The 23,718-nt window shown below is 50.2% G+C and overlaps 2 protein-coding genes across 2 annotated transcripts; one reads left to right on the top strand and one right to left on the bottom strand.

Annotated features, from left to right (window-relative positions):
* Positions 1-814: 814 nt before the first annotated feature.
* SCP_0213280 (hypothetical protein) lies at positions 815-10,860 on the top strand (the record flags this gene model as incomplete). The annotated part of the gene is made up of 35 exons (XM_027755237.1): positions 815-1,015; positions 1,105-1,251; positions 1,304-2,105; positions 2,155-2,474; positions 2,528-2,701; positions 2,762-2,971; positions 3,027-3,104; positions 3,159-3,508; positions 3,559-3,679; positions 3,731-3,980; positions 4,033-4,229; positions 4,281-4,570; positions 4,627-4,690; positions 4,747-5,010; positions 5,065-5,268; positions 5,325-5,369; positions 5,423-5,659; positions 5,715-5,732; positions 5,786-5,930; positions 5,988-6,249; positions 6,307-6,345; positions 6,398-6,454; positions 6,501-6,714; positions 6,771-7,145; positions 7,198-7,281; positions 7,333-7,546; positions 7,612-7,710; positions 7,761-7,876; positions 7,932-8,114; positions 8,169-8,382; positions 8,435-8,715; positions 8,766-8,966; positions 9,016-9,475; positions 9,523-10,483; positions 10,536-10,860. 35 exons carry the CDS (start codon positions 815-817, stop codon positions 10,858-10,860), a joined length of 8,202 nt encoding a protein of 2,733 aa, XP_027611038.1.
* A 459-nt stretch (positions 10,861-11,319) lies between these two features.
* SCP_0213290 (hypothetical protein) lies at positions 11,320-14,649 on the bottom strand (the record flags this gene model as incomplete). Its single annotated transcript, XM_027755238.1, has 8 exons — positions 11,320-13,176; positions 13,225-13,578; positions 13,634-13,758; positions 13,820-14,066; positions 14,118-14,135; positions 14,190-14,273; positions 14,326-14,378; positions 14,430-14,649. The coding sequence occupies 8 exons, from the start codon at positions 14,647-14,649 to the stop codon at positions 11,320-11,322; spliced, it is 2,958 nt and encodes a 985-aa protein (XP_027611039.1).
* Positions 14,650-23,718: the final 9,069 nt, after the last annotated feature.

Raw genomic sequence — 23,718 nt, forward strand, 5'->3', positions numbered from 1 at the left:
ACATCTCTCCAACGGCGCTATCGTCTTGTTGTCCCCCGCACCACTAACTATGACGTGGGTAATGATGCAGATCTCATCTAGTGGTCTGTTACGGCAACCCGATCTCGGAATACAAAAAGCGCGCAAAGATGGGATCCTCGTGAGTAAGATACTATGAGTATGTTTTAACACTTCCGCAGAAGCTCCGTACACATGGGTGTCCATTACTCATCGATGCTCGTTCACGCGGACACCTACACTGGCAGGAAGCGCTTTATCTGGCGGGCCCCGCTTTTAAGCTTTATCCAAGCACGCAAAAATGACTGCGTACGTCTACATGATACAAGTTTCAGGTCATCAAAGGTGAGGCTCCATATATCTGGAGCTACTTACGTTTCACGCTTCGGCCATGCATTGGAACAGTGGGAGTCACTGAAACATACATCTCTCATACATATGATCATCGTGTATCAGCCTGGGCTTGTCAGCAGCACGGCGGGTTACTGTTAGAAATTGAGATAGCATCCTTCAGGAGGTAGTGAAATTTCAGAAATATTATGCCCAAGCTATCAGAGCCTTGGAGCTTTCAATGCTCAAGCGCTCACTTCAGAGAGCGGGAAGTGTCATTTTTACGTAATCACTAATGCGCGCCTGTCCCGCGCGCCCCGCCGTGTACAAGCTGCCAGAGCCGACGACGAGCACTTCCCTTTGTCTCGTCCACCGCTCTGCCGTTTTCTCCTCTCACCTCCACCTCCTCCAATAATCTGTCCTGGCCGGCATTCCGTCTTACCCAGGCCCTTCGGACCTTTCTTTATTGACTCGCAGCGCGCAAGCCATGCCTCCACGGCGCGCTTCTGCCGCCCATAACGTCGCGTCCTCCTCCACGCGGGCCCATAGAAGCAATGGGTCGAATCACAGCATCTCTGGGCAGTCTCCTGTCGTGCAGTCGCAGAATCTTCCTTACAGCTCCAACTCAATACCTGCGACACCTCAACAAAAAGTAGTATATGTTCTCGTGAACAGACTGAAAAACAAGGTGAGTGACTATGTCCCGCTCACCCGTTGTATCTACGGGGAGGATGCACGCGTGACGAGACGGCATGTGCTGACAATGAGGACTTCTAGCTCCCATGTAATTCGGGTATTACTTTGACTGAGCTGGAGACGGATGAGGCAACGCAAGAAGTGGTCGAATCTCTCGTGGAATTGTCGCGGGAGTCACTGGATATTATAGCGTGGGCGCTGAGTGAGTTGCTGGAGAAATTGGCCAAGGTAGATCAAATGAACTCGCACCGAAACGAACCAACTGAACTATTTCTTGCAGCAAATTGACCCCGACAACTTCAGAAATCTCGATGTTCTACAATCACAACTCTTTGTACTGAAGGTTCTCTCCATTGCAATGGCGTCGCGTTGGAACCGCCGTCCAGAGGCGAATAGGCCGGACTCTCGAAATAGCCAGCAACCGAGCCTCGCCACCTCCAGGACCTGTGTCCCAGATTCTCCCGTTCAGGCCAGAAGTCGCGATAAGGAGTCGTATGATCATCTGTCATCTCTGCGGGTGGAACCTCCTCCCCTGGATGACAACTGTGCCAAGTATGTCTTGAGCGTGATGGTACTTTTCCTCCGACAAACCGCTCCTCCGAAATACCGTCTAATGTCTTCTGCGAGTTTGAATTTTGTCGCGTCGTACCACGACTTTGAGTCCATCGAGCTTCCGGAAGTGGAGCCGTCCACAGACGTCTTCGCCAACAGCGCCAGTACGCCTCCCAGCATCTCGCCGTTCCCTAGAAGCATGATACGCGCAAAGCATTCGTCCTCAACAACTCTCAATTCTCCACCCAGCACAATTTCGTCTGCTTACATCTCGAAGCATTCGCTCGTCTACGAGACAACGTCTCTTGTTACCTCCAAAGCGATGGGCTCCTTGAATGCCCTCATCACCAGATTCGTCGGTCGTGTCGTATATCACTTGTCGGCTTCGAATTGGCCGATTGTCCTGACGCGCATCCGGAACAAGATCCATTCCCTCGCGAATACAACAGAAATTGATCCAGACGTCATTGACTTGCAGTTGATGACCCACAGTGCGCTGGATAAAGTGCGGTTGACGCAGGCCCTGTACGGTGCGTTTTCTCTTCACTGAACGACTGCTCCAATTTGACTTTTGTGCAGAATTGTCGTCGCTCCTGGTGAACATGAAGCGAGAGGCGCAGATGGCGATCGCGATACCGCTGCGAGGTGCGATCTGGAACTGGATCGAACTATTTCCGGAAGAGTTCAATGAGACTATTTGCCGCCACCGTCGGCTCGATGGTGGTCCTGAGCGCGTCTTCGACATTTTGTACGAGACCTGGGATGTGGTCAAGGATAAGATGAACCAGAATATCTGTCCGACCCTCACGGCACTTATGTGTATCAGCAACGACAGAGTGAGGGTCGACTACACCACAAATTCAGTGGGCATGCCTCTGTCTTCAATGTACAATCGTAAAGTAAGTTCAGTTACTGTCTTCGTGAATGGTAAATAACCATGTGCACGCTGCAGGACAAAAACTTTGTCGACGTGATGATTAGGAACCTGCTGGTCGAGACGAAAATTTCAGATGTGGCTCTAATCTGCGTCTTGGACATTTGCAGAGCCGCTTCTCGACTCAATCCCGAGGATGGGAGCGAGACGCCGTTGTTCTCGATGGCGTCTGATATTGCCCATCATCTTAAGGTGCCTCCTTTCTGATGACTAACGTCACGATCGCTGACAATTCGTTACTCTTCTCTCTAGGGACAACTTCTCCAATGGGGCAGTCAGAAACCATTCTGGGAGGATCCGGATGAGATAGATGTTGCTCTTATCAGTGATATTCTTGTGACAATCTACCGCTTCCTGCCTCTTGAAGATACGCTACCTATCTTTGGGCTTTGTCTCGAGCCTGAACGCGCATATGCGGTGAAGATTTCCGTTGTGAAAGCATGCACGACTCTTGTTATCGAGGTTCGTGACCCGCTGTCGGATATCATCTAAACCGAGCATAATATGTCATAACTAGGCTTCTCGCATCCCGTGGCAGAAGCCTCTTGATCAATTGAAGGCTGTGGTAATCCCACGTCTGCCTATTATCTACAAGGTAGCATAGTCTTAGCTCTCGTTACCGTGCATACTCAGTTTGCATGTCTGCCAGGTTTGCGCGAGTCGTCGCAGCGAAACTGACCCGCAGGGGAACATGAAAAAGATTGCTGTACGGCCGAAAGCCAAGAGATATACCTCTGAGACTCTGCCCGACCGAGAGTTGATAGTGTTCTCAATCTTGGCCTTGTATCGGACAGACCCTATGTTCTGGATAGAGTCCCTTACTATGGATCAGGAGCCGCATTGGATTCCAGAAGGATTGGACTTGTGGAGGACACCCCGCGACCTTACCCACAAGCTGTGCATGGCGCGGACATTCCGCCGTTTAGTTGATGCAGTTGTCAACATGACTCCGGAAAATGTCTACTTTGAAGTTGCTAGTGCTTGGTTGAAATCCACGGCGTATGTGCCTTTCCATTCGAACATTTCCGCTGACTTCAAGATCATTGTAGACCCGCCGTTCTTGCGGCTTTGGGCATGAACCTGATTGACACGCGCACGGATCTTCAGTCGCAGCGCATGTTCATCAGCATGGCGTACGAGATTATGTATCGCTTCAGTTCGAGTACTAAAGTACGTGCCTTCTTTGCGGTAACTAATCGCTCAACCTGACAGACGTTGCAGGAGCATATCGAACCCATTCAGATGTGCACTGATCGTGTACCAGCCTTTGCGATAGCGGAGATAGCTTTCCTAGTCTCATTGACCTCCGCAGACAGCTATGTCACATTGACAGCAGCTCACTGCCTTCGTCTACTTGCGCGGGCCGAGACAATGCCTAAGGCTCCAGCACCTGCTGCAGAGAACGAGGAGGAGAGGGTAAAGCGTTACACGCTCTACGAGCAGTTAGGTGATCCTTCGGTTATTGCTGTCGGTACGTCGTCATTCTACAACGGCATGAGATTCAGGGCTGAGCAGATAAACAGGGCGAATCGGACATCAGAAGCGCGTTAGGAAGATCATGCGTTCGATGACATTTTCTTCTGCGATCAATACGGCTGTGTGGGAGGAGTGCTTCTGGCGCTGGCATGCACTTCATGATCTTGTTCAACGGACAACACGAGAACTAGAAAGATGTGATCCCAATATGAGACCCATTGGAGACAATTCGCTCACACTGGAGGTAAGACCGAGAAACTTTGATCCACGAGACTCAAGTTTACCCCGGTCGCAGGAATGCCAGGCTCAATGGCAAAATCTCACTCTTTTTATGACAGCATTCGGATCAGCGTGTATACGCGACGGCCATGATCCTTCGGCCTTGACTACGACGATTCCTTCCTACTACCTTCCAGACCAGATGCGAGTACTGCGGGATCCTGCGGACTTGCTCTCATCCTTCTTAACAGTGCTTATCGACCTGTTGATTTCAGATACTGTACAACATCGGGAAGTTGCAAGAGAAGCCCTGAGCACCGAGGTGCATCCGCGGTTGTACACAAGGGTTTTCAAGGAGTTGGATAGGTCCGCAACCACATATCCATGGCACTCTTAAATACCGCTCACTTCGAGCATTGCAGTGTACTTCGCCAAATCAGCGGTGAGAAGTTGCATTGGGAATCTCTTGCAGTTTTCCTTGACCAAGTAAGCTTGAGCCACCTTTATTGTCTAAAATCAGCGAAGTCTAACCTATATCTAAGTTTACTGCGATCCTGAGAGTACTGGTCGAAAACGTTCAGAACGTAGAAGAGATGCGAGGCATTGACATCGGGTCTACGCTGTTGATTCTTGCTGGCTTCATCACGCGCCTGCACGATCCGTCATCGTCTCGCATCAAGATCAAGTACTGTGGTCTATGCGAAAGTGTCTTCAAGCAAGCGGAAACTATCATTATTCGCAAAGACACCGACACGCGCCAAAATGTAGTTGATATTGTTATCGACTGGATCCAGGATCCGTCGTTGGTAAGCTTGTCGTGTGTGACTGGGCATGACAATCGCTGAGTGGGTGTCGACCAGATCGAAGCTCCAGACCTTGCAGCGACGCAACGCGAACTCAATATGACCGCTTTCAAGACGGTTGTGAACCTACTCGACTGTCTGCAACTTCAAGCTCCTCCAGGCACCAGTGGAGAAGAGGCTACACATGTCATTTCGCGACTCTTTATTCGCTACCTGAACTTCCTGCTGAAGGTTGTGGAGAGCAGCCGCACTAACTACATTGTGAGAACGCGTCGATTTCTTCACGCTCCCCAATGGATTTGATCCATCGAATTTAGGTCGGTGACGATGGTTTGTCTGACAAAGCATCGTCGCTCTCGCAAGTGGGTTCCATTTTGGTCGGTTTCGTATATCATAGCGACTTAATCACCTCTAGATGCGAGCCACTCAGCAGGAGGATCAACTACGCGATCTTGTGTTGACCGGAATCACCTCTCTGATCAGCGCCAATACGGAGTGTGGAGTGAAGCATTTTCTACCTCTAGCATATGACAAGGACAACGCCAAGCGGGTGTTATTTGCGAACGTGTTCACACGCGTTTTAGGTCAAGGCATCGAGCTCTCTGCGGAGAACACTCAGCCTGTGGTCAACCGACAAAGTCGCTTGTGCGAGGTAGGTCCCTGCGGTCCAAGAATATTGAGTTATTTCTAACGTTCGACCAATACAGCTAATAAAGGGGCCTGACGTGAGTTTTGACGCTTCTGTTTCACATCTCCATCCCATGTTGATGTCCTATAGATGATTCTCGCCCTCGCTATCTGCCAAATCTGTCCCTCCGGGGAGGTAGATAACTTGATCTCTGTCCTGCTGAATCTCTTTGATACGAGGTCCTCGCTGATGACCCTTATGAAGATGATGATTGACTTGGAGGTAGCAAATACAGGTGGGTCATCATGTTCTTCGTCTCGCAGGCTACCTTTGAGGGGCGACTTTTCATCAGACAGCGATACTGCATTATTCCGTGGCAACTCTACCTGCACCCGTTTTCTGTCGGCTTTTGCCAGCATCTATGGCTACAACTACTTGAGGAGCATTGTCATGCCGCTTCTGAAAACGATGTCTTCTTTGCCAGCAGGACATGGTTACGATCTTGATCCGCTTAAAGTCGGAGAACAGGCTGCGGTGCAGAATTCCGAGAATGTTAAGCTCGTAGTCACCTCTTTCCTTCAGATCATCTCGTCTTCAGTCCCTACTATCCCCTCGTAAGTCATCCGTGCGCAGGCGTTGAATGTTGCCAATTCATCATATCCATCTGTCAGGATGTTTCGCGAGATATGCGCCCACATTGCCAAAGCCGTGTACGTGACTCTGACTCTCGCGTGGTCGCTGGTCTTATTGTATCACGTTTAGCCAGGAGGTGTGGCCGGAGGCTAAGTTTGCTGCGATAGGCTCGTTTATGTTTCTACGGTAAGCCTGTGAATATCTCACCTGGTTTATCTGACAGTGGGTTCAGGTTCATCTCCCCTGCCATTGTCTCCCCCGAGACGGTGGACATTGAAGTTCCGAAGGAGAACAAAGTCATCCGCCGTGGCCTGATGATTATTGCGAAGGTCATGCAGAGTCTTGCGAACAACATTTTCTTTGGGAAGGAACCACATATGATCTCTTTGAACAAGTTCTTGGAGGACAATATCATGAATGTGACCCGTTTCCTGAGCGAAGTGAGGGTCAGTCTTTGACATATCCGTTGTCGTACCTAAGTCGATACTGATTCGCGATGAAGATCTACAATCCAACCCCTCCCGATGAGGAGTCTGATGAATGGTTGAACACGACTTATGATGATACTGATACAATAGTGCTGCACCGTATCCTCGAGAAACATGCTGACAAAGTCGGTAAAGAGTTATTAAGCCTGTCGAAGCCACCTCCTGACCAACAGCTTACTCCCGAGGGAGAAGCATCCACTGCCAATGGGAAGCGCTTGTGGGATGCTCTCTGTGCAGCGCTGCTCGAGCTAGGACAGCCGTTAGAGAGTCCGCAGGTTACTGAATCGACTAGCCATGCGCATCGGGAGTACCTTGACTTGATGTCGAGGTATGACTACAAAGACACCACGTCAGTGCAGGATCTATTTGTCAAGGCACTCACACCTCAGGTCAGAAATTGGACACCTTTATGTGATTGTTGTTGATCCCTTGTTTCACCAGGATACCGCTGTATTTGTTCTTTCTGTGTCAAAGATTGACGTGGAAGTGCTAGACATTGAATTATTGCTGTACCATATCTTTAAGGTGAGAATCCAGCAGCGCCGTAATCAGTCCTTACCTGAACCTTCATCATAGAGTCTCACTTCGCCTCTAAACGATATACGGGACTTTGACATAGTGTTCGACTTCACATGTTTCACCGCTGCTTCTCAGATACCGGCTCAATGGTTGAAGTTCGCACATGAGGTCATACCGGCCGATATTCGGAAACGCTTCAAAACATCTCACATTTTAGCTCCGAATACTCTGGCCTTGAAATACCTCAGAAGATTGTACAATCTTGCGTCGGGTACGCTCCTTGAGTCGTGGATTCTCCATCTTCTCTACTGATCGGATTTGGTCATGCTCTTGCAGGCGCACCGTTGTCCAAGGAGTATTCAACCCATTGCTCATTGGAGGAACTCCTGCAGAAATATCCTCCAGGCACTTACATGTCTTCATTGTCGTACGCTGGTATGTGGGTAAATCCTGTATGCCGTGTCTTAAAGTCAACCATGAGGCAGGGGATTTGGAACAGGAGCATCGAACACCCTTCACGGAGGTGACAATGCGACATACACATCCCATGCGTGAGCCAGTCACACTAATAGTCGCCACAAACCACTTGCGAGTCACCACAGTGAGCAGTTGAAGTTCTTCATCTTTTGCAAGCATGTGGCTAAGATACGCAATAGATGAAGGCTCAACCGATCTGCAACTCGTTGGCGTGTAAAGCGACGGAGATAGTACCGCTATCGGATATTAATGACGTCTATAATGTCGCAACGGGCCATGAATCCAATGAATTCATCATCCGCAGAGTTCGCCATGGGGTCACCCTCTATTTCTCCTCTCCTCTCCGTGGGGCAGTCGTCCAGGTACGTATATTTTACTGGGTCGCTGGACCGCGCTGACAACTCGGTCACTTACAGGCCATCCGAACTGCAAAGGGTTCTGCACAGCCTCTACAATTGCCCGGTGCGGAGCGTTTCTCCAGATTATCCAATATCGTGATCACACTACTCCATATTGGCATGATGAGTATGAGCTCTGAAGACGAGGAACTTCATATGGCTGCGTATCATCTGCTTTCGGCTGTCTGCACATACCTCGATTATGAAGGAAAGCCGCTCCTGCCATCAAAGAGTAAGTGCAGATAGCAACTCCAAGTTTTTTTTACTGATGCTGCTTTGGATAGCTGTTATTGTGAACGGGCCTCCCGGTCCTTTCTTAGTGCAGCTCAATGAAGGATTAGCCGGCTTCGCCCCTCAGCTCACGCTCGACTTCATTTCCGAAACAGTCTCGGGGCTGAATAAAGCTTCGACAGTGCAAAGAGTGAACTGCTTACATTATATCAGCGCTTGGATCAGGAATATGCATTATTTTACTAATCCGGCCAGCAAATATTACGAGCAGTCTGGTGCAAAATTCCGGGACTGTGTGCGGGTTCTGATAGAGTTGACACTGGCTGAACAAGAGGTGAGTAAGTGCTTTCTGGACAGTCTCGGTAGCTGATGAATATTGTATAGCTTCATTATCTTGTTCAGAAATATATATGGCTCGAGTTTGCCAAATACGACAGCAGCGTCGTCTACCCTGTGTTAGATGAATTAATGCGTGCCGCGGTAGACGGAGGGATAGGTTCATCAAGAGGTGAGATAGTCGCGAAGACACTGGGAGCATTTCCATCCATCCATGTCCGCGCTCGGCTATCGAATCGTTTACGCAAGGCGGGTCGTGTTCTTCCTATAAACTATTCTTTCTAACCCTCCACACAAGGTTGTCGGAAAGACTTCCACAAAGCCAACGAAGAACCTGGCAGACAATGCGCATTGGAGCGAACTTGTGTGCCTCTGTCGACTCGCTCTGGTTGTCAGCTATCAGTCGAGAAATGCGGCCAGTAGTCAAGTGTTCGTTCCCGACACCCTATATGTCTCCAGCATCATGGCCGCCACCGGATCTACCTATGTCCGCGAAACGATATATGGCGTCTTGGTCAACATGTTGAACTCCCTGTACACTGCTCGACTTAGCAATAATACTGCGAGTCCTGAGATCCAGTCCCTTCTGCACGAATGTGAACAGCCTGAGACACTACGCCTGTTCGGGCTCGTGCGGCATACTCCCTCCAGCGATCTCTATTCGATTGATCCACCGAACGAGAGGATTTTCATTGACACTCTTGAAAGCATGATGCGGTTCCTTCTACGGATCCTGGAGACAATCTCTGACTCGAATGGTGTGTGGTATCGGTCTTTGTTCATGCCGTTGCTTACGCCTTATAAGATATATCAAATACTTGGCGTGCACGATGGATGAGTCTGGTAACATCCTCAGCATTCCAGCTCTCACCCGCCGTTCAAACCCGCGCCTTCATATCTCTCGGAGTTTTGGCCAACTCAGACGTGGACGACGATCTTCTCTACCAGATGCTTGTGGCTTTCAAGACTGCTCTGTCACAATCCAACGAGACGGACATCACCTGTGTTGTCAGCATGTTACGCTGCATTCGCAATGTTGTTCCTGCTCTACCGCGTAACTCCCGGTATATCTGCCAACTCTTCTGGCTGTCAGTTTCCCTCCTGCAATCAAGTCACATAGGTCTCTACGTAGAAGCGATCCATTTACTTCGAATCACCTTGGAGGTGATGGCAGTACAAGGCGCGTTCGAAGAAAATGGAGTATCTGCCGTCCTTTTGGATGGTAGAGCACCGCTTGAGGAGATCGCATGCCAACTGGACCAGCTTCTCGGCCTCTCTTTTGAATCCAGTTTTTCGTTCTCCCTCGCATCTATCATCTTCAAGGGTATCCGCCATTCAGGATTGAAGGATGCCGCAGAAGCTGCACTGAGGAGCTTACTACGGATCACTGCAACGACTTGCGGGGAAGCAGAGCACGCCGACGATGGGCCCAATACACCTATTTGTCAGGAGGTTCTCGGCTACTTCCTGGCCCTGATACCAATATCCACAACGAAGACGAGCTTCAGACAGCTTGTTGATGATTCCAACTTGGATTTGTCTTGGGTTTCGGAGGAACCCTCCCCATCTCTCAATGAGGAAGAAGAGCCCTTTGTCAAAATTCCGTTCGAAATGCTCGGCTTGATGGACAGCAATACAGCGCTGTTCGTGACATCATTCGTAGGCGCGGTGCTTACCACCGCCCAAGGAGACGACGTGGAATCGCAGATTCTGTACAACCTGTTGTCCGATGTCGGAGACGCCTTCCCGAACATTGCGTCGTTAACGTGGGGCTCTTTCACCTCCAAATTCTGAACATAATTCTGACCTTCCTTGCAGATACGATAGCCTACAGGACAAGATCAAGGATGCATTTGCGAATTCCTCTAGCCCCGCGATTTTAAGCTCAGTCTCCAATTTCTTCCAAGTGGCCATGCAGGACACGGAGAAGGGAACACTTGTGCGAGGGTCCGGATCTGCGTCGACTCTCAGTACTGTCGATGAGAGTACTGTCCACGGCCCTGGTCGGGGTCACCTGTACGCCTTGGAGGAGCTCAATATGCAGGGGCTGGCCAACAGTTTCCAATTCTTGCCTCCCAACCGCGGACACGCTACGAAGATGATCAACTGGATATCGGAGCTCGTGGTGAAGATTATTGAATGATGACTGTCTTTTTAGTTACTCTACCCGCCTCGATCACTTTTGGCATACCCGTATCTACCCTAAGTTATTCCAATTCGTCGCCTTCAATTTCCATTAGTGTATGGTAGCTTACTGCATATCGGATTCGCACTCACTCTGTACACTCTCGTACCCTTCTTGAGTTATGAACTTTCATGCTGGTGCGCTACTTGCGCCCCTCGTCGAGTCGCTGGATTACGTCCTGTTTGGTAACGCTCAGGTAGCGGAAAGAAAAACCTGTGACCGGCAAGCCACGCTGGTATCGCCCTAATGGTATATACATTGGTGTCACCAGTGATAGTCCTGGACTGGTATCTATAAGTGGTACTGTAGGGTAGAGGTACGAGACTTGTATGCTATAATTTACATGCGGCACCTAACAGTAAGCAAGTACAATGTAACAATAGATGTTCTCTAAGATCAGACCATAAGTGAGTGTCATCAGTAATCCCCCTCACGACTCCAAGTCCGGTGCATGAATGTCTCCTCGCGAGGACTCTCTCCGAATAATGAAGACGATGGAGGCTGATTGGGGTCCAGCGCCGTCGTCGCCCACGATGCCAAGTTCAAGGTCCGCAGAAGCCCTGCCGTGCCAGGCGGAATGGCGCGAGGTGACGATGCGCGCGGGCGCGTGGGCGTATGTGCCCCTTCGCGATCAGGGCTCTTGACGTTTGGTCGTGAGACGGGTGTCTCAGGGCGCGAAACCGGGCGTCCTGCGTCCGCGTTCGAAGTGGGACCTGCGAATCGGAAGCCCTGCATCCGCTTGCTGATCGCAGCGAGTACAGACTGGTGGTCTTGCGTCGCGGAGGTCTCGTGTTCGGCGGGCTTGGCCTCCTCCTCACCGTGATTCATGAACGTGGTATGGATGGAGGAGTCCGACAGGCCCCGCCGGATGAGCGTGCGGTCCAATAGCGTGCTCGGACTCGCCTCTTGAGGCTCCGGACGATCGCCTGCCAAGTCGACAGCATCGACCAGGCGCGACAGCCCGATGCGGGATGCTGCGTGTCGCAGCGCAGACCGTCCAACGGTCGCGGCCCCCGATGCCGAGCCAGAAGGCGCACCTGTCCCAGTTAAGCTCCCTTCTCTTACGCCTGGCATAGGAACTGTGAATCCGCGTTGTGGCTTAGGAATCACGATCCACGGATCAACGCTATCCTCAGTCCGTGGTGCCCCGGCGAAGATACCCATGACACTCCGGGAGAGGTTCGTATTGGGCCCATTTGGGACCGGAGCAACTGGCTGCGTCGTGAGGCTCTGCATCGACAGAATGCTGATGCTGTCCTCGCGCTCGGGATGCGCAGAGTAGGTGCTCGTGACCGAGCGCCCGACCGCGGTTCCGCTGAATTCCACGTTCACGGTCATCGCGGATGCGGACAAGGCGGCCTCGCGCTTGGGGACGACGCGGGAGGGGGCGCGGCCACGCCCGCGGCTGCTCGACCGCACGGGAGGCGCGAGTGCCCGAGAGGCGGCCTGTTCGCTTGCATTTGGCCCGGCGGATGGTAGGCCGAGCAGCTTCGAGATCGGAGCCATCCATCCTGGAGCAGAGAGGTTCCCCGCGTCTACTCCCGATGTCTCTGCAGTCGCCTTTGCGGGATGCAGCGCCATCTCACTAACCTTGTTCGCGACGCTGGGGTCGAGGATGACATCGTTGAGGGTAACGCGCATCTGGCCCATCTCGGCGAACATGTCCTTGACGAGCCTGAGGAGTGTCCGGAGGTCCCGGCGCGTGCATGTCGTCGTGACCTTATCGTCCTCGAGGAACGCGCGGAAGTGCGCACGGAGTGCGGCGGACTCGCGCAGGATTCCGCTCACAGTCGTACGCGAGAGATGGCTCACGTCCGCGCCAACCAGGTGCTGCCGCTTCAGCCGGTCTGTCAGTGTAAACGCGTCCGCCTGGCTGAGGCGCGTCAGGAGTGTCGTCACTCGCTCGAGGAGCGCGCTCATGACGGTCGAGGAGGACTGATTATTGTCCGTCACAGAAGATGACTCGGACTGCCCGTCGTGGGGTGAGAATGACGCGAACGAGGACGCCTGGTCGCTATATGCACGCAGGACGGACGACGGGGACTGGCTCTCGCCGCCATCCGTCTGCACGCCGCGCGAGCGAGTCAGGGGATACAATGTCTTCTGCGCACGTGGATACCCGGGGGATGCCCTCGCATCATCGTCATCGTTCTCCAAGCTGTCACGCGACGATGGATAGCTTGCACGCGAAAACGACGTCCATTTCGCCTCGCTCGGCATGAGCGAGTCTGCGGGAGACAGCGGCCGTTGTTCCGTCTCCGGCGTGAGCAGTTCCTGAGTACAGGCTCAGTACAATGCATACAACGACAAGAAATGACTCACGAAAGCCCTTCGAGACGCCCGCTCCATGCTGGCAGCACGTCGACCCCCACGCAAGGCGGGGTCCAGGGAATGCAGCACCGACGGCGAAGGGGCGGTCCCCACATGGAACACGGGCGACAGCGGGGACGACGCGGACGACTGTCCGCTGTGCGTGTAGCGATGCCGGGCAAACGACATGTCATTCGCCCGCCGCTCCTGGATCTCTTCTTGCAGTGCCCGCAGGTCCTCGCGCGACTCCCCGAGCAGGTTCCGCAGCTCCGCGTTATCACGCTTCAGCGCCTCGTTGTCCGTCACCAGGGACTCCAGCACCGTCGTCATCTCCGTATTCTCAGGCACCATTGCGTGGCCCTGTTGCTGTTGGTACATTCACTCAGGCTCGTGTGGATATGGTGGGACAAAGGGCACTCACCGATTGTTGCAGCTGTGCCAAACGCAGACGCGCGTCCTGCAGCACCTCCTGAGACATCACTCGACGATGCGACCGCTGAGCGTCCAGATCCTCACGAAGACGCACCAGTTGAGCCTGCAACTTGGCTTCGGACGTCAACCCATTAGGGCTCCTCCAGCCGACACCGCAAAAAGCGAAGCCACTCACCGCACTTGTCTCTCAGCATGCTAATCCGCGCCTCTGCCAGTTTCGCCCGCTGCGCCGCGCTGTCTCTCTCCTGCTGCATGTCGTCCTTCTCCTGCAGCGCGCTCGAGAGCCGGGTCTCCCACCCAATCGAGCGCGCCTGTTGGGTCGTCAAGCGCGACATGTTGGCGCGAACTTCCTCGAGCTCTTGCAATGTCGTCTTGTTGGATGCTTCGGACATTTCGTTGTTAACTAGAGCCTGTGTGAGACGCTGAAAGCGCGATCAGTGATACAGGCGAGACTGGTGCAGCTGCATACGGACCTTCTCCAGCACTGCGTTCTGCATAAGATAATGTCAATGCCATGCGGGGCGCATAATTTACGGTGTGCGCACCTCCTTGACTAACTCCGCAACTCGTGCGTCGACAGGGCCCTCGCTGGTGTCGCTAGCTTCTGTAGGTACTGGTGATCGTTCCGACTACAACGAATATTAAGACCGTATATACAGATCAAGAAAGACAAGGACGCACCTCACGCCTTCGCACATACGCCTCATGCCTCTCTAAGAGAGCTTGCCCGACCTCTAACCGGGACGCCCTTCAGCAGTGACTTGGACGCGACACACGGCGCTCACCTGCACTGAGTACGAGCCTGGCCTCCATCTTGGTCTTGTACGCTAGCCACGCCTTACTCGTCGCGCACTCTTCCTTCCTACAGCAGCACACGGCGACGTGGAGCGGCTCTGGCGAGGACGCGCGCGAGAAGTTGGCGAGCGCGAGGGTCAGCTCGTCTATCGTGCTCGTCGCGCGATAGAGCGGGGAATCCGGGCTCATTGAGCGGAACGTTCGCAGCATGGTGAACTGGGTGGTGTAGGGCGTCGCCGGGTGGATATATAGCAGCAGTCGTGTGTATGCGACTATTCAGGTGAGTAGATGAATGAAAGGCACGCTGTTATATGCGGTGAGTGGGACTGCTGTGACGTGCACTGTCGTTTAATTTCCGCGAAAGCACGTTCAAAGCACAGGAAATAATAAGGAGGAGAGGGAAGGCACAGCCTACGAGCGTGGTAGAAGATTCAAACCAATCCTGAATTTGCTGAGGATGTCTCTCAGTCTGACCTATTGTTCGATCACATTCTTAGCACGACTCGCCCGAAAAGGAATCCCACGTGGTCGGTGGTCTGTGTTGCAATAATCGCACTACCTGACCATCATGCATCACCCTTCGTCTCGGCTGCGATTGAATGCACTCCACTTTCGCATCTCTCTCTCCTTGTGGATCCTAGCGGGCTCCTGAATATCTGATAAGTGCGAGGTCTGGTTTTCTGCGACAAACTAACGCGGTAGCCACACCGGCGCTTGTTCTCAGGCCGGTCTAATATGCCAGTGTATTGCTAAGGATATTCCCACCGACCCTCCAAGGTAACAACAGGCGCTTTATGTGTTGGAAAACATATTCTGGACACGTGATGGGAATGAAATAGCGGAACAGAACTGACTGCATTGTTCCAGCACCGAATAGTAGAGACTTGGTCCAGCAACGATCGACAGGTGCAGTTCATGACTTCGAATTCTCGGTGCAGCTATTTAGTTGCTTGCAATGTATTCCAGCCTCTTTGTTCCGTCTTTATGTTGTCACTGTAGATGCACGGTCTCAGCTGCGTGGCAGCCCTGTGTATAGCCACTGCGGCATGCCACTGCCGCGTCCACTGTTCCAGTTCTCCTTGCCCGGATGTGTCCTACTCTCCATCCAGCCTCATCTGCTAGTTCTGAAGTTGCAACAACGCTATGCCTACCTTGGTTCAAGATAATTAGGAGAGTCCTCGATGGGTCCTGATGTCTCTCGCTGTCGCAGCACACGCGAATACCAACTCCTCCCGCAGAAAATTTCGCCGGATCGCATTACTAGGGGACGTAAACTTGAATGCGGCGGGCGTGTCAGGGCTCAGAATATTGACGGACTGCCTACTACAGACATCGCAACTCGAGTTGCGGTTCGTGACGAAAATCTAAAAGCTAGTATAATTGATCACAAAAAAATTGTCTTGAAACTATCCCTTCAGCTTTGTGTAGTGCCGCGCATACTGACGATGGCTTGCATGCACGGTGACTTGATCTTCCCGGAAGGAATATTGCGTCCGCGAGAGAGGTGATCAATGAAGGTGCAGTTGGTGATGATGAAAATCTGTGTATTTATACTGCAAGCAGGCGATCAAGTGCGCCAAGGAACAGTCTCTAACGTAGGTAAATACGCGCTGGTTGTCGAAAAATAGAAGTGTCTTTGCTGCCATGAAAGCAGCGGTGTCTCATGAGTACTGCATTGTTCAGGTGTGGGGAAGTGATGTCAACGGTGGGAGTCTATGAAGTGAAAAAAGGAAAACGGAGAGATAGAAAAAAGAAACCGAGAAAGCCCTTCACACCGACTGAACCTCTTGCCATCCTCAACGTGTTCCCCGCCTAGCTCGCATTCACCAAACTCTACTCACCCGCATCAAAGCTCCATCCCGTCCTCCCATCGAACCTCCTTCCACGTCAGCGATTCACGGTTGGGACGAAGAGGGTTCGGCATCCCTGCTTATTACCCCTCCCCATCGACGTACTACGCCACGTCGACTAAGGCCGCAAACGCATTCCTGCTATGGCGGGGCACAACTCCCGTAGGTTCATGCAGCCGTCTTTCGGCAAATGCTCCCGTGTGTGAATCGTGAGGCGGAAAAGTGGTGGTGGGATACCTAAAATGAAGACCTCAATTGAGGCAGAGAGATGGATGGCAAGTGCTGGATAGTGGATGCATGTCGAGGATGGACAGAGTAGAAGGTTTGAGGATCCAGGCTGGTGGATGCATCGCGACGAAGTCGGATGTACCCTGTCGAGTGAACACGCGGGGGAACGACTGCCGCAATGGCGAATCGGACGATGTCGAGTCGGCTGTCTGTTGGTGGCGTCTACAGTCCTCCCATAGGTGAGAATCTGCGTTGACTGGGAGCATCGGACGATGCTCCCTCTCTTTGCTCGGCGAAGAGCGTGGGAAAATCCGCACCAGGTGGTGGTACGAGTCCAAGGAGCCCCTGGTTGCAGTTGGTGAGTAACATGAAAAATATCTGGTGTATGTTAAATCCGCATGTTTTACGGATATTCCTCATACCCCTCCACCTCGGCTTGGCCCGCACAGCTGCCGAAAACGGAAGGTGACTTGCTTGAAAAGGAAAAAAAGAAAGCCGTCTATAGCAAGTCCTCTTTCTCGCTGCGTAGAAAGGCGCAATTGAGTGCGGTCCCTATATATCACACGCGTACCAGTGACCAGTCCCACCGAAAGCGAGAACCCATACATAAGTGCGTGATCACGTACCTACGCGAACAATTAATAACTCATTGCAATATTCATGAGGTTGGAGCAGAATTATTGAAGCGTAACGTTGTGGATATTCCGGTCAGTAGGCGTCGCTGCAGCTTTTGGCTTGCTGTCCCTCAAAAACATGTTAATTACCGAGCGCAGAGAGGTCTCTTTCCTCCCCCACAATTCCGCAGTAGTGTGTAACAGTAACCCCCTGTACCTCTGAGAATTATCATTGGATGGCGGAGAAAGCACATGACAGTGTGTAAGAGAAGATGACTCAGATACCATTGGCTAATGTTTACAAGGAGTAAAAGACGATGACTCATTCGGTTTGATTCGGCTATATTTCATGTTTTGCACTGTACGATAACTACTGATACACTAATAATACAACGATACGTGGTAAACTTCCTATGATTCCTATCCACCGTGAGGGATGAGGAGGAGTACCGTCTCCTGTCAAACATTAGGTTAGGATGAACAACAGCTACGAAACTACTTTGCACGCACATCGTGCAAATCGTCAGTGAAGTGGAATGTAAAGTGGTCGTTCCCTCTGTCGACGCATTCTATATTCACATTTACGGTCAACGTGTCGAAGACATGCGCTTTGGTATTTGTCGCCATTAATCACCGTATCCGAAAGAGCAATGTACAAACCGTGCGGGACATATTGGGTACGTCCGATGGCGTCTCGGATAGTCGCGAAGTAGCACATGTTACAGGAACTGATAATATGACAGATGACAGAGTGAATATACTGAGAGTGTTCAGGAGAGGACATGATGGTCGTATGGATGGATGCAAATACTGTTTGTCCCCTGTTTGGGCGTCTCGTACTAGCGCTCAATCACCTGATATTTTGCCAGCGCACGAAAGGGTGCTTCCACTGTATTCGCTGTAACGACAGCTATGCTGGAGACATTAACAAGGTGCGTATCGGTGCGCGTGGTAGGTGAGTAGCATAGAACATCGCTACTTATACTATGTACAGTGACGGTGCTCTTTTCCGACCTAGAAATCAGCTAGTCATCATACAGGATTATCATCTGCGACGTCCTCATACTGGACTATGGTTTAACGATGGAAGTGAGTTCTCGATTTCGCTTTCATTTGCAACCTCGGCTGCTGATTGGCCGGCGATACTCCGTTGTCGTAACCCGTCTGCGATTTTTGGGTGAGTGGGATTTCGAATCGATTATTGCTGGATTTTACCTGGTACGTTTACATTGTTCAATCCACCAGCATTCAGTGCTTTCCACCACTGTAGCGTATCCTTTTCCAGCTGGATCAGTCGTCTGTCTTCTCGACAGAGCATTTCGTCTACTGGCTTTTTTATCAACGCAGGATCGAAATCTCGTAACAGGCGAATTGTTTCTCGACCGGAACTGCGAGACAATGCAACATATATGTTGAAAAGAGTTAGCGCGCCTCCCGTGGGTGGATTCGCCATATCGACAATGATATATGACAATGTTTGACCTTGGCCTCAAAAATCTGTGAATGCGTATGCTCCGGTTACTGCGAATTGCAGGCGAGTAATAGTTTTTTTGGGTGAGGTTGTCTTTGAGCTTTGGATATAGAAAGTTTTGACCATCGGTTCGATAGGTACAACCCCTTCTGGTAGACCCGGCAACGTAAACTTGTGACTGCCATGCAATTTCACCAGTATATATGCCGGAGGACGTTGCAGATGAACAATGGGCTCATTTCCGTACCGTGGTTCAGTTTCGTGTAAGACAATATCGATCACGGTTCCTCGGCTGCCGTTTGCAACATCAAGGTCGGTCTTCATATTCATAGTGATCATTATTTTCATTCCGATTGCCAGCTCAACAACATCTGGAAGGCCCGATTGCTCATTCCGATTTCTTCGAGTTCGAGGTCTTGTTAAAACCAAATATTTTTCCGCCGTAGTCAAAGGCCGTTTCGCTCGACCTATTGTGTCCAATGCAGGACAAATGAATAGTCTTGTATCTGCGATAGGTAAGCAATCTGTGTGTCTTTGAAAACTATTAGACACTTACTGCTTTCCGAACAATGTCGTCTTAATGCTGCGGCGTTGCATTCTTCTCGAACTGAATGTCACGGAGTGATCAGACACGCATCTTTCCATGGGTGTGTCGAAAAATCAGTAGGTGGACATTGCGAACTGGTAAGGACAAGACTTTGTAGTAGGTTCAAGTCGTCGTTACTTGTCCTGCCGTTACGAAGTGCCCGCAAGAAATTCATCCATACTGGATCAGTTATTCGCACTTGTTCGTGAAGAATTACGACGCGGTTAAACTGTTCATATATTTTGCGACCAATGTTGGATTTGTGGGTGTCGTTTTGACTGACAGGATAATACAACGGTGCAGTTCTCCCTTTTGCAATTGGCGGAAACTGATGAAAGTCGCCACATAGAATGACGTGTAGTCCTCCGAATGCAAGATCGTCATGTACCTCCCCCGTTTTTCCTATTCCCACATGACGCGACAGATCGGCGAAGAATTCACGGCTGAGCATTGACATTTCGTCGATAACTAGATATTCGCATAAACGCCAGATCGACTCCAATTTGGTCTTTCCTTCAGGACGAAGAGAGGCAGATGATCGAAGCGAAAGGACACCAACGTTGTGAGTTGTCTTGCCATCAATTACTGATGCTGCAATACCTGTGTAGGCCGCTTTGACCAACATATAGCGAACTGCCCTGCTAGCGAATGCCTCTGTTACTGTTTGTATGACTTTTGATTTTCCGGTGCCTCCTTCTCCATGAACTTGTAGCAACAACTGTGGTAAGTGATGCCCTCGAAGTGTACAGTCCAAATGATAGACAATGATGTCGAATGCCCGACGTTGGTCGACTAACAGGCAATTTGGATCAACAGCGTCCAATGATGCTTCTGCTGTCGCGATAGACGTTGGTGACACGTCTCCAGCTTCTTCTGCATCCAATGCGTTTCCTATATTTTCCACAGTGCCTGTCGGCTCTTCACTCGCATGAAATCTGATGGCAGAATCGTGTTGGTTAACCATTCGGTCCATTTCTCCATTCCACGATTTCAACAGTTCACGATCGGCCGCTGTAGCAACATGGATAGGATATTTGACACCAGGTGGTATATATTCTTGTGAAAACATGCCGACCAAGCGTCCAATGCGTGTCGCAGCTTCTGAATAGGCATGATCGCGAGAAGATAACCGATTTAATGTGAGCCAGTTTTCCAACTCTTCTTCAGTGATGTCATCATATTCGTTGCCCTCCATATCTTCGTCATCACCTTCGTTGTCCGTTGGTTCGTCTTCATCACCCAGAGTCATTTGATTGTCATCATGTTGTTCTTTCTGCGCAGCGACTTCTGCAGCAATATGGCATCGATGAAAATACTGAATTCCACATATTATATCGCGCCATTTCTGCGAAGAAGTGTTTTCGAATGCATCGAAGGCTGCAGACCAGGATTCGTAACCTCGTCTGAGGTCATTAACATTTCTCCAAGGTTTCAACAACATCAGCATCGATGCTGCATACAGTTCACGTGAATCTTTATCATCTCGTCGCGGAAAATATTGTCCAACAAATTTCGGTGCTGCATTGTGCCCGGAGCTTCGTACAATACGGTAAGCAGTTTGACTTCTTGGGTGTTCCGGTCGATAATGAGAACACATATTAAGCGGATGACCTTTTTTCCCATGAGAATTCTGTTCTCGCTTGTTCTTTGGCTCGTAGGTGTCAATGAGAAAGAATAAAACACTGAACTCCTCTAGTTCATTGCCCCGAAACCTATAATCTGTCACTTGACATTTCGGCGTAATAAACCCGGCAGGTGAAGCTTCTAGAACAACAGTTTCTTCTGAGCGGAGTTCCTATATGAACAATTAGCATACCGTTGCACTAACTGACTGACGTTTCGTACAGAACTATTATCATTTGTTGGAAATTGTTCGGCGTTATTCGTCAGTCTTCGCTCTGCAAGCTGCGGATCCTGTTTCTGCAAGTACATGGCAAACGATGACCAATAAATTGTATTTGGATGATGGGAACGGAATACGTCGCCCCATCCCTTGTGGTAAGTCATAATCATTGGTCCAGCAAGTTCTTGCTCTCGATTAACGGTATTCACTGCTCGGAAGATTAGAAGCCTTTGCCGTTCTTTCAGATCTTCCATAAATCGCGGATCGTCAAAATGGTAGGCCAGTTTGTCAGCTAAGAGTGCTGATAAATTATAATTGGAACCTTGTTTCTTTGTAGCGTATGTCGTGGCATAAAATGATAAGTTCAATGTGTCGTGTCCATTCAAAAGCAAGCTGACATCATTGTTTGCCATTAGCGTCTCTGTTATCGTAGGCATGGAAGCATTCATAAATGGATATAACCGCTTCGGATGCCATTCTCCAGATGGTGTGACGATGCTCTCAGCATATAATGGCCATGGAGCTCGACGTTTGCAACGAATAATGCCCTTCTTCAATCGCAAACAACTTGAAGGGGAACAAGTGTGTATTTGTTTTGTTCGCATAACTTGAAATGCAATTTGACTTGCACGACTGTTATAGTCATCGGAATCAGGATCCAATTGACGTGAGTAGCCAACCTCTGGATTTGTAGATGTATGCCGTATCTCATTCTCCGTATCCAATCCTGCTAGTCGTGCTCGAGCCACTGCATCGCCGAAAGTTCGAACCCGCTCCCGAAAAGCTTCCTCCTGCAATAAACGATGCATGACTTCTGTTGATGGAGCTCCCTCCAACCATAAGAGCGCATGCAGATGAAGAGTTCCCCGCCCTTGACTTTCCACCACACCGAAATACCCTTTGAGCACTCCAAAAATGCCTGTCGTTGCTTTTATACGTCCTCGAGATGTAACGTGAATACCGAAAAGAACGCGAAAGACGAGATCGATGATGAAATGGAAATATCTTGCAGCGCCATATGGGTTTTTTGCAATATTGACTGCTCGTTTTTCTTTTCCAGGACCAAGAACATTGGAGAACTGATCCATGTCGATATCTTCACCACAAAAGATTTGAGCAATTGGACTATGCAAATCGTCAGGATTGATAGTAACCCATAAACTCGGTGCGTTCAACAGAATTGTCATGCCCCAAATTTCGCTACGCAATTTTTCTCTTGAGGAATTTGAACCGGTAACACGCATTGCACTAGCATACAGATGTTTTCGTAGTAAGCGAACACCTGGATCGGAGATAGGTTGATGATTTGCCTCCTGTTCTGCAGCGGACTTCAATCGCTGAATTGTTATTGATGATAGCTGAGCCGCATCCCGATCAAAGTCCTTCTTTTGCATTTCAACTCGTGCGGAATGCAGTGCCTCCCGTTTTTGTTTGACGCTGAACACATGATATGGGAAAATCCCATGTGTACAGAATCTTCGATCGAAATAGTCCAAGCACCACTCCATATGTTCTCCCAAAGACACTGGACGTCGACACTTCCGTTCTAGCCCACCGATGCCAAACGGAAACAGAAATGGGTACGTCTTCTCCCACAAGTTATTGTTTATCTCTGTTGATGGAAATTCATTTTGCGCCTCCCAACCGTGCCGAACTGCATATCCGCCCTCTTCTCCACTGCTCCATAAATTGACCAATCCCCACTGAAGCATCTCCGATGATGAGGTCTGCATCAGGTCAACATCGTGTGACCCTAAAAATCGCAGAGGAACAATATCTATATTTATGGTGAATTTCTTTCATGTAGTAATACGCAAAATACTTACCTGGATCACTTTCACTTATCTCGATGTCTTCTTCCACCGCCACAGCACCAGCACTCTCATATGCAATCATATCAGAATCAGTTTCCTGTCGAACAATTGCGAGGACTTCATTCGGAACGTCATCTTCAGGGAGTAGAGACAGCGCGGCCATATCGATTTCGATGTCTCCATAATATGCCGGGTTATGCTCCTTCAACCATTGGAGTGCGCGACCCACATGATATCGACGAACTCGAAAGGTAGAACGTAACCAATTCTTCGGCAAATGACCTCGTCCGACATATGTTACTGAAATGACTTCTGCGAGAACCCCTAAAGGCTGTGGTAGAAGTCGACCATGAAGCATATTGACTATCTGCTCCGTATTCAACGAATATGTTGTAACGTTGCCCTTGATCCCGCATTGCAACATAGCTGGATTTTGACCTCCTCGCCGATCTTTAGGATATAGCTTGAATATACACGCTCGCACGAAATTTCGCGCAATCAAATATTGCTCTGGAATCGTCAGAACTTCCAGGTCGAAAGGCAATGTTCCGATCCACATGTCGTTGGCAAGGGAAAATTTTGGAGGTCGGTCTTCTTCATCCTCTTCATATAATTGATCCAAACACTGACCACATATGTTGATTTTCAGAGTATTATCTTCTTCAACACACCCTTCCCGCACTACTATCAAACCGTCCACGGTATCCTGTCCAGGAATGATAGATCGACATTCCAAGCGGTGACGATTGGGTACTTTCTTCAATGCCATCGTCTCGAATTCTGCCTCCATCACCATCAACCGTCGTGCACAAACACCACATATCTTATGTTGCAATGCAACATTAGACGTCGCCTCTCGAAAGCGACGCAAAA

Source organism: Sparassis crispa (assembly GCF_003851025.1).
Source record: "Sparassis crispa DNA, contig_000001F, whole genome shotgun sequence".
Lineage (NCBI taxonomy): Eukaryota > Fungi > Basidiomycota > Agaricomycetes > Polyporales > Sparassidaceae > Sparassis > Sparassis crispa.